General features: G+C 41.8%; 1 protein-coding gene across 1 annotated transcript in view; it reads right to left on the bottom strand.

Moving 5' to 3' along the window:
• Positions 1–8,282: 8,282 nt before the first annotated feature.
• Positions 8,283–11,591, bottom strand: part of LOC123344161 (tyrosine 3-monooxygenase-like) — a 43,194-nt gene continuing 39,885 nt past the window's right edge. Inside the window, exon 12 of the mRNA XM_044980059.1 lies at positions 8,283–10,353. Within this exon, the coding sequence (XP_044835994.1) occupies positions 10,194–10,353 (160 nt within the window). The 3' untranslated portion in view covers positions 8,283–10,193. The remainder of the gene's footprint in view (positions 10,354–11,591) is intronic.

Genomic DNA, 11,591 nt, shown 5'->3' with positions numbered 1-11,591 from the left:
TAGCGTATTTTTATAGCATTTTTGTAATTTTGTGTTGGTTGTAAAGAACACTCTCACCCTGGCATAGGGCAGCCTACTATATTAGGAGATTGAAGTGATCTCTTCTGGGGCAGAGGATCCTTTTGCACTGCTCACTTCTGATAGTGATACTCTCCTATAAAGATTGATCACTCTCTATAACAGGCAGGAAGAGTTTGTTTGAAACACTCCATTGTGTTAGCAGATGTTGATCCTGCTGGGGAAGGGTTAAGTGGATTGTATTGATTCAATGAAGCAAGCAGGTGATTCATTACCTGCACCTGAATATAAAGGGTGGAGGTGAAGAAAAGAGATGGTTCGAGGATGGGATCCAAGTAGTCCTGGCCTTCCTGAAAAGGCGGCTTGTGCTGATTTTATAGGCCTAATCCAAAACCCATTAAAGTCAGTGGATGTACTTCTGAACACCTTGCAGGGGTCATGAGCATCTCCAGGAAAGAGGTAATTAAAAATCTTGAGGCCTACATTTCCAAAAGTGACTAGCAATTTTGATTCCTCAGTTCTTAGGTGCCCAACTTGAGACAACTTAAAGGCATTAAACACAAGTTATGGGGCTTGGTACAGGGGTAACTGGGTGAAATTTAAGGCCCTATGATAGACAGGAGGTCAGTCTAGATGATCTAATGATTGCTTCTGGCCTTAAACTCTATGAATGAATGAAACTGAGGAAAATCAAAATTAAAGGGGCCTGACTTTGAGTGTGGGTGCTCTGTACTTTTTGAAACCCAGATGTCTCTAAAACTGATTTCTTGGATGACATGTAGAAAAGATTTGGGGGTCATGATGGATAATCAGCTGAACATGAGCTCCCAGTGTGATTTGTGGCCAAAAGTGTGTGGTGCTGATGTGATGCCGGATGGCTAAAAGGGAATCTTGAGTAGGAGTAGAGATGTTTTACCTCTATATTTGGCACTGGTGTGACCACTGCCAGAAGCAAGAAAGATGTTAATAAATTGGAGAGGACTCAGAGAAAAGCCACCAGAATGATTAAGATTAGAAAACATGCCTTATAATGATAGACTTGGGAAGCTCAATCTATTTAGCTTAACAAAGAGAAGGTTGAAGGGTGACTTGATTACAGGCTATCATCACATATGTGGGGAACAAATATTTCATAATGGGCTCTTCAATATATCAGAGAAAAGTATAGCATGATCCAATGTCTTTTCCATTGTAATGTTTTAAAGATGAAATTCTGATCTTATCACAGTTAATAACAAAACTCCTATTTATTTCCATATGATCAGGATTTGTCCTTACAAGAAAGATGATATATGATATGTCTGGTTTCCCCAACTGCTCTTCAAAAAGATTTATGTTTACTCCAAGTGTGCAATAAAAAATGGGCTCACACTATTTGATCACACCCAAATTTTTGCTCTTAACTTCATTAATGATGATTTGCAGAACAACAGTTTATTGTAATCATGTTCCACCCTCATTATGCTGTGTGGTTTGGAAACAGAAATATAATTAAGACCTCCTTTTAAATAATTTTATTTTATGTGATTATTTCTACAAATAAAAGCTTTTTAAGCGGTTCTGAGCTATATGTTTTTATCTCCAAACTCAGTACACAAGCCATAGATGAAGAATTATGGTCACACAGAAATAGCACCCACGGAATATAGAGATGCCATTGGGAAGCTAAGAAATTACATGGTTTTGTGCAATATTTATAATCTGTAGCATACTAATCCTCATTATGGGCCCTATCCTACAAACCCTTATTCATGTACATAACCATTACACATGCAGGTAGTTTCTGTAACTCCAAGAAGTTCAAGATTAGGCTTTCTGGTTTTGCTAACTGTTAAAGAAAGAAAATCTCCAGCTACTATGGGAGAGGAAATGTTAATGCTGTAGTTAACTGGGACAGCACCAGAATCTCTCCGACGCTGTACTGGTCTGTGAAAAAACTTGATTAGTTTTCAGGTTTTGAAACATAGGCCTGGTCTACATGGGGAGGGGGGAGAAGGGAGGGGATGGCATCGATCTAAGTTACGTAACTTCAGCTACATGAATAATGTAGCTGAAGTCAGTATACTTATATCTGCTTACCGCGGTGTCTTCACTGCGGTAAATCGATGACTGACTCTCTCCCTTCGACTCCCCTGCACCTCTTGCCCTGGTGGAGTCCTGGAGTCGACGGGAGAGTGGTCGGCGGTCAATTTATAGTGTCTAGACTAGATGCAATAAATTGACCCCCACTGGATTGATCGCTGCCCGTCAATCCAGCAGGTAATGCAGATAGTGATATCAACAGTATATAAATCCCAGTGTAGAAGACTATCAGTTGGGTAAGAGGGTCAAGCCAGGTGATTTCAGTGAACAGTAAGGTCTTATTTCTGGCGGAATAGGAGATTGACTCTTCCAAATCAATTGGCTGTAACCTTGTGAACCAAGAAAGTTAAGTGGACTATGGGAAAATATAGGTCGTCACGAGGTGTTCACTATGCTCACTATATTATATAACAGATTAACGGTGTTAAGTACTCCCCCTCCCAACTGCGCCCACCTACGTGCGGCTACATTGTACAAGACCCTTTATTAATTTTCCATTGCTAATATGCTGTTATACTAGGCCATGTTTCACAATTATCTGTAGGCGTTGGTTCCCCTTTCTCCTGTTGGCCTTTCGATTATGCCATACCAGCTATCCTATGTCTTAATATCAAGCTGACCTATAATGGCCTAATGTTAATTATGCTCAGCTAATTCAACATGGGGCAAGCGGGACACAGTCTGGGGCAAGTGGGACCCCTTAAAATCCCTAACAGTACTAACATCCATACTTAGTTATCTGATGACTTATCTGCCATGATCACCATAGTATCTGGATGGGTTGCATACTTTAAAAGAACACTTTAATCTGTACGACCACAAAACACTGCAGAAATAGCTACAATCCCTGGTAACCAACCCAACCGACCTTAGGGAAGCCAACCGAGCCTTAGTCAAGTGACTACTTAGCTAAAGAAATGGATCTTGCATACTGTCTTGAAAGTCGGTGAACTTGGGCTCTGGTGGAGCACAGCAGGAACAAGTTCCACAACTCAGGACCTTCTACCAATATCTTCCTCCCTCCAGTCTTCTCGGGTTTGATTCTAAGCATGATCAGCTACTGCACCTCAGCTGATTTCAACCATCACGAACAACAGTAATATTTGCCCCCTTATTTCTCAAAACAAATCAAAATAGCAAACCAAAGATGAGTCATTTCAGTTACATGTTTTTAGTCCATGTTGTTCATACTTCTCATGTAGCCTTTTTCTTTGGCTTGGAGTCTGTTTTGGATGCCTGTTTGTTTAGAAATATTTACCTGCTTTGTAGTATTCTTGTTTGAACTTCACTTTTCCCCCTTACGTTATGTGATTATTAAAGTCTAACACTATACCACAAAGCTTCTGGGGGTGCTGGACCGGAATTAAGAAACTTACTGTCTTTCCATTAAATATTAATGTTATGCTACCACCTTGTGGACAAAATATAAATAACACTGAACTACTATACATAGGTATACTGCAATAAGGGTGGAAGCCACATCACCCAGGGAAAAAATGGCTGTGTGTGAGTGACCTATCTGGAAGCATATCAGAGGCTGAATCCTCCCCGCTAACCAAGACAATACAAACTACCAGTGTGGCAAAACTGTGGTATAGCTCATGTACTGTAATAGCTGCTGCAGGCAGTGTTGAGGGCCTGATTCTCCTCTTGGATGGAGAATCAGGCCTGTGTGGCCCCTGAATTCATATAGCTAACAAACTCATTGATACAATGAGGAGTCCGGTGGCACCTTAAAGACTAACAATTTTATTTGGGCATAAGCTTTCGTGGGTAAAAAACCTTAAGGTGCCACCGGACTCCTCGTTGTTTTTGTGGATACAGACTATCACGACTACCCCTCTGACACTTTAAACCCATTGATCACACTCCAACCTCAGCCCTTAGGGCTGCCTATGAGTTCCCTCTGCAAGCCCTTGAGGGGAACGCTGCTTCCAGTTCACCCATTGTGCTTCTGTGGAGAGGGGAAAACAGAATATTGCCCTACATTCCAGCCTTAGAACCATTATTAAGAAGAATTTTACCTGAGACAGGACCAAGGAGCAGTTCATCCTGTAGGGCTGTAGCTGTGGCGGGGAAGGCACCCACACAAGTACTGGGTACCAGTGGCCTGACTCTCAGTACAGAAGATGCAAACAAACAGCTGAATCCCCCTTTCCCCCCGACAAACATTACAGATCGCCCGTTGCAGGTTTTGGGCTCTGCTTCTTCGAGGGCAGATGTGCGTTGGGTGAAGGACAAGACCATTCTCTACTTCAGCTTCCTTCAGTTCCCTGGGGATTTCCTGCACATGCAAATGCTGACCCAGTGTCTGGTGTGAAAGTGGTGGGACTGGGGGTGTGTGGAAATCAAGCAAGCTGCATTTAGGGTTCCCATGGCAGCTTAGTTACACAGGGAGCACTGTGGTGGTTGGGGAGGCAAGGAGCAGCCCACACCGCCTTTCCTCCTCTCACTGTGACAGCTGCATGTATTTCCTGATGGTTTCCGGGGAAGAAGTTCCTTGCTTCTGCTATAGCCCTAATGGCCTTTTGAGGCCATGTTGCCTTACCATTACATGAGGGCCCAATCCTGCCTCCCCAATCCCTATGCCCTTCCTCTCACCCCCACCCAATGAAAGAGATGATGTGAAAGAAATGTCATAAGTTAAAAGCAACAGAGGTTTCTGGCTCTTTGACTGGATTTTCCCATTTAGGTCTTGGTTAGCATCTGAATATGGAGCACAGGATTAGGCCTTATGTACCTATGGTATAAATTGGTGTATCTCTATTGAGGCCAATGGAGCTATGTCATTTTCTACCAGTTGATATGGCCCTAGGGCTTCAATGAGACTAAGATCTTGCCCATAAATCCTTCCTAACAAGTTTTAGGTCTTACCACTGATAATTGATACCTAGAACTTTTGACAAACTGTGGAGTAACAGAAAAAATGTGGACAGCAATTAGCTCTGCAATAGATAACCATGCAGCTGTTCTTAGAGCCTATTTTTTGTTGTTGCCATTCAAAGTACTGTATAGTGAGCTCCTCTGTGGGTTTCTAAGATTCCTGTCTTTTCATGCTATCATTCCTGCTCCTGGGCAAACTGAGAACTCAAGTGCAAAGGAATCAGAAAGATTATTCCCTCCTCATGGAAATTCACTTTGCTCTTCCCTTCATGCAGTTGAGTGAAAGCAAGATAAGTCATGTAGGATCTGATAATGGACCAAAAACTATGCAGGTAGAAAAAGTATTTTTAATCAGGTTGCACCCAACATAAGAAATAAATACCATAGGAATAAATTATAACCTCAGCGATATCAAAAAAACATATATTAGAATTGGAAAAAGGTACAGCAAAGGGCAACAAAAATGATTAGGGGCATGGAACAGCTTCTATGTGAGGAGAGCTTAAAATGAGATGGAACTGTTTAGCTTAGAAAAAAGATGACTAAGGCGGGGTGTGATAGAGGTCTATAAAATAATGACTGGTGTGGAGAAAGCGAATAACGAAGTGTTATTTACTCCTTCGCATAACACAAGAATTAAGGGTCATCCAATGAAATTAATAGGCAGCGGGTTTATAACCAACAAAACGAAGTACTTTGTCATACTCTACATAGTCAACCTGTGTAACTCACTGCCAGGGATTGTAGTGAAGGCCAAAAGGACCAGTGGGTTAAAAATGTATGATAGAAATTAGTGGAGGATAGGTCCTTCAATAGCTCTTAGCCAAGATGGTCTAGGATGCAAACCCATGCTTTGGGTGTCCCTAAACCTCCAACTGTGAGAAGATGGGATTAGATGACATGGGATGGATCATTCAAAATTGTGCTGCTCTGTTCAGTCCCTGTGAAGCTTCTGGCACTGGCCACTATCAGAAGAGAGGATACTGGGCTAGATGGACCATTGGTCTGACCCTTCATAGCTGTTCTTATGTTCTATGCATTTAATATTTTGATAGGATTTCTGAACAACACATTTGTAACTGAAAGCATGTTTTGCTAACCATTGGATAAAATCAGACAAAGAAAGAAAATAAGTAATGAGAAAAAGGTTGCAACAAACAATAGTGGATAATAAGTTACAAACACAGTTCCTTCCATTTCCCAATGCCCTAAAGCTAACAAAATGTTTAATAAGAGAGCAAAACATAAGGGTCAGATTCAGTTTCAAAGCTTGTATTTGTAGGACACTAGAGACAAAAGAGTTGAGTGAAATCATTTTGTTAACTTAGATTTAAACCAAGAAATATGAACTGACATGAGAGTAGGAACCAAACTGACTGGTTGAAGTACAAGGCTTAAACACTTTTTACACATTTCCTACCATCAGCCAACACACGTTCCACTTCAAACCCAACAGTTCTGGGATCAATTCAGGAAACACTTAAAACCAACATATTTAAAAAAAATTCGGTTGAGAAAGTTTTTAATACTCTTGTTGTGCAAAAGAGAAAGTGTTGCTTAACTGTGTCATCTCAAGACATTCTTGAAACATAACACTGTTTAATTGCCACCGTAACAGCTACTGACCCTCTATGAGTTGGTTTGCTGTCTATTGATTTCAGTGTATTTAAAGTGGGCCTATCCATAGCGCTTGATGAACCTCAATTAAATCCATGCAACTGAGTTATTCTCTATTAATCAATATAGGGCCATGTCACTAAATGTTGTGATTTGACATTACTGTAAATGACTTCTTTATTGAATTCGGATCCTGCTTATGTACCACTGCACTCAATGGGATTTTTTCTATTGCTGCAGTGCCACGCGTGCTATAAATCAGTGTCGTGTTACTAATGTCAAAGGTTCCCCACTGCTTTAAGTCAGCTGAAGCTCTTGCCTCATGACTTCAGTGGTAGCAAGCTCAGGTCCTTTAATTTCCAGTGGTATCCCAAACTGATTTAAACCAGCTAGCTCAGCTTCAGTTTTAGCTTCTAAACTGGAAGAGCTTTTTCCTCACTTTACCTTGCCTGGTCATTGCAGTCTTTTGTGGTATGTTACATGTGATGCAGGCTTCTACAATAACAGCCCAATGAACAGTGCTGTAGAACTGGGCTGCAGCAATGGAAGGGAGGGAGGGGCTTGCTTTGGCTACTGAAAGGAGCACGTCCCACCACTTAGCTAAATATATATTGTGACATTGTTTCCTCCTCTTTTATCCTAGATTGATATAAATTTAATAGCAAAATAGACCAGAAAACACCCCCAGACACCAGCTGGGGACTGCTAATGCACTTTGTGCTCCAGTCATCCCCTGCCTCACCCCATTACCTGTGACATGCTCCCTGCACTGGTAATGTGGTGAGGGAGGTGTATAGCTTGCCTGTATGCCTGTTGGGCACTACCCCATGAATCCCCAGAAGGGGACTTAGGTGAAGTTTTCACTCCCTTTGTACTTCCTGAGTAGTGCAAGGTTACTGGACTGAGGGCTGAGAATTTGGCCCTTTATCTTTGCTTCCTATCTTAACTAGTGCTTCAGTTAGCTATTAAACAGTTATAAAAATTCACTCTTGAGGGAAATCTTGGAGGTGGCTGCATTTCAGTGGTGAGTTAAGTGACCCTTTTATATATGTCAAGACATCAGTTCATTACGTGTTTTAGGATCCTTTGGGAATTTATCATGTGAGTTTGCTTCTTTCCTCCTGGGTCAGTAGGGAGTGGGACTATTGAGGATGTGATACTTTCTACTCATGGGGGAAGGGTCATGATTTCTCCTGCTCCTTGGGGTTGCTTTTATTGGTCATGTCAGGATGGAGGTTCAGTCCATAACAGATCTTCACCCCAGTGTAAAGAATGAAGATGTCTCAGAGGAAAGTGGTTGAGAAATAGGGGTATCCCACTGGACTGTGAGAGCTTTGCCATGAAATACAGATCCTCAATGGGGGAAAGAGGAGGGTGAGGTGAGAAATGGGGAGAAACATGGCCCAGTTTCATGAAGACTTGAGGTTACTTAGGACTCCTCTCTCTGCCTTGCCAAGTCCACAAAATCCTAAGACGTGACCATGCTGGGAACTCCTTGTAAGTCCACAAGGAAGCAATCCGGCACCTGGTGACTTCAGAAGGGTCAAAATGGGTAGGGGATAGAGCTGGCTAAGAAAAAAAAAAGTAATGACTTCCCAAGAATTCTCCCACATATCACAGAAAAACACAATACAGATTTAATAAAATACAGTTTTGTTTTACATACACCCAATCTAGGAAAAACAAGTTTATCAGGATAAGCAAAATATCCACCACAGGGAGTTCATCCATAGTTCAGTTTCAAGTCACAAGACATGTTTTACATGGCTTTCAAGTCACTCTATGAGAGATTAACATGAAACAACTCAAATGTGAAGTATATATAGTTTTTTTCTGTTTGATATTATCTGCTGCTAACCTCTATCACCCCCATATGGCACCATATGCTAGCTTTCCCATGGTTATTTGATGATGATGATGAAAGAACAGCTATTGTAAGAGCAATGCAATTGGTCCACGTCATTTTGGGTCAAACCCTGCAGTTCTTCCTCTGGCCTTACACCAAATAAGGGTTAAAGAATTTAGTTCTTAAGAAAGTGTGATCGCTGCTGCTTTTGGAACAGCCTTTGTTGGATCATATGAGACCCTGACCTAGAACTTGCGTAAGGACAGCAAGTTTTGCCTCTTATGGAAAGAGCAACTTACCCCTGAAATCATGAGTCAAATTAATCACTGTTGGAACTCCATAGGAGTCAATGGAGTTACACCAGGGATGAATCTGGCCAATTGTCATTAAGTCTGCATTTTATCAAAATAGTGCGTTGTTAAAAACACCAAAATCGGCTCAGGACTAGATTCTGCCACAGTAGTACCCTACTCCCTGAGTAGTTCCACTGCAATCAGTGGCCTTACTTGAGAAGTAAGGCACTAATAGGCATGTGTAAAGGCAGGAGAAGCTGGTCCTAAGTTATTTATTTTTCTCTCACTGCTCCAGGAATTGGAAAAGACAAGGGTGTGTGGGCGGCCCTGGAGTCCCTCCAAGGCAAGTGTGAGGCTTTGGACAAAACAAAGCCATTCCTTCCAAATATAGGTCTACTCTGAGCGCCAGCCAAACTCAAGTCTAAAATCCAAATTCCATCTCTCAGAGGGAATTCATGAACAAGACCCTATGGCCTGTAGAGTCCATCTATAGAAAATATTTTGATAGTTCTTCCTCTCTGGCATTATCCTCCACCTATTTTTCCTTGAGCACATGCTTCAGTCTACAAAGCAAAACAACCAGCTTGATGAACATAATATTTTGATTTATTCAAAAATGATTTATTATTAGTCATCAAACATTTTTGCCTATGCCCCAATTGGCAAGAAGCAGACAGATAAATTACTACAAGATGTAATGAAACAAATGGCTCTAAAGAAAAAAAGTGTGTGTGTGTGTGTGTGTGTGTGTGTGTGTGTGTGTGTGTGTGTGTGTGTGTGTGTGTGTGTGTGTGTGTGTGAGTGAGAGAGAGAGAGAGGGGAAAGTAAATCCATAGCAAACGTTGGGCCCTTGTGAATGGCACTAAATTATCTACTAGTATATGAAGGCTGCTAAATGAAGTGACAGTCTCAAACAGATACCATGTACAAGTTCAAGGCCTGATCCTACAAACATTTTCTACAGGGCAGATTGAGGGGACTATGCATGGTAGCCAGTATTATACATCTTAGTAACTGTTTGCAGAACTAAGCTCCAAAAATCTATAGATGATATTTTCAAGCAATTATCAGCCCTGATTGTTTGGGGTCATTTAACTGGCAAACAAAAGTCACATGTCTGAAAAGGTGTGTCATTCAATGAGATAGCCCTAGAAAAGTGGCATAGGTTTCTATATATCAATATAACGCAATAAAGGGTACAGCAGTAGATATGTACACTCCACTCAATACTAGCTTATATTGCCTATCAAAAGTAGAAGATTCTGTTGTTTGTCACTGAAACATACTATAACAAGTAATGAATGTGGCTAAGATTGTGTAGCTTGACTCACTGAGGTGATTAGACTGACTCAGCTACTCATGAGTTAGGATCTTCAGACACACAGTTTCACCACTAGAAATGAGTAAGTTCTCGAGTTATTTGTACACATTTTAGCACCAGCTAAGACTGGCTTTTAAGAAATGTTTTCAAGGGCAAAGCAGAGGTTTTTCAGCTCCTCTTTCATTTGACTGAGCATGTTCTTGACTTTCTGAGGTGTATTCAGAACCTCTATGCTGCAGGTGAATGGATCATAGTGAAGAGAAAAAGGCTTCTTGATCTTCAGCGCATATTTTCTATTGAGGGTGGGGGAAGAATATAAGAGATAGGTAAATGACATTTGAACCTGCAGACAAAACCCTAAATGTAAAACCTGTAGGGCCTTATTTACCACTATGTTACTCCTGTTTTACATCAATAGCAGTCATTTATGTCATTTATGTCAATGTTTCCATTTGGAATTTATTTAATTATAGGGGGAGCTGGACGCAATCCCTACATTTAGGTTACCTAACACCTTTCACCATGAAGGATTCTTGTGAAGCTTTCCTTTTTTGAGATGCTGCAAAACCTCCATTGTAGTAGGCTTTTGAAATTTGGACTGGATAAAGCCCTGAGGCCAGAGAATTGCCTTTTCATTGTTCCATAAGATTCTCTTCAGGTTTAACTGAGATTTGCACTTTTGAAAAATCACCATTTTTCTTCAGTCAGGTGAGTTGTCAGCAACATTTTGGCAGAGTGTGAAAATAACTGAACATTGTAACCTAAGGTGAGGCCTAAATTGCTGCTACTACCTCAATAGCAGACTGTACACTGGGAACCCTTGGAAAAGATAGCGTCTCCAGGAGGTTGGGGGAAGGGAGCTGGAGTGGGCTCTCTTTGAAGAATTCCCCACCCTGACCCAGCACATGTCCCCAGCAGCTTCTTACCCACCCCTACAACCAATAGCTGCCTTCTTCTCCTGCCAGCTAATGTGCTGATGGTTCAGTGTTCAAACACTGCTAAAAGCAGGGGAGGGCATTGTTACACAATAGTATTTTTTTATGACATTTTAAAAAAAATCTAGGAAATTATATCCCCCCTCCCTACACACCCTGTTTTATAAGACTGTTACTTAGGTTACACTCTAATGTTATGACAGAACTTAGGTTGACTGTGAATTTTAATTCTGTTCCCTTGTGCTTACACATTTGGGACAGAAGGATGGCCTTATGACTAGGCGCTGACTTCCTCATTTCCCAGGGGGTGCTTGACCTCCACTCCGTCCCAGGCCCCGTCCCTTCCCCCAAGGCCCCACCCTGCCTCTTTCCACCCCTGTTCTGCCCCCTCCCCCGAGGGCACCTCATAGACAATTGGTACCTCTGCATACTGGGGGGGGCACGATCTAAAGAGGAGGTCCCGTGATCAGTCACATGTCATCCCTCTTGGCGACCCTCCCCCATGCCCAGCCCAGGTCACGTTACCTGTGTGTGTTTTGGGGGGGCACTCTGTCATCCCTCTGCACCTGCCCCCACAGGACATATTCCTGGCAGGA

This window comes from Mauremys mutica, chromosome 1 (assembly GCF_020497125.1).
Source record: "Mauremys mutica isolate MM-2020 ecotype Southern chromosome 1, ASM2049712v1, whole genome shotgun sequence".
Taxonomy (NCBI): Eukaryota; Metazoa; Chordata; order Testudines; family Geoemydidae; genus Mauremys; species Mauremys mutica.
Note: the sequence above shows the minus strand (reverse complement) of the source record. Positions and strands in the feature narration are given on the sequence as shown.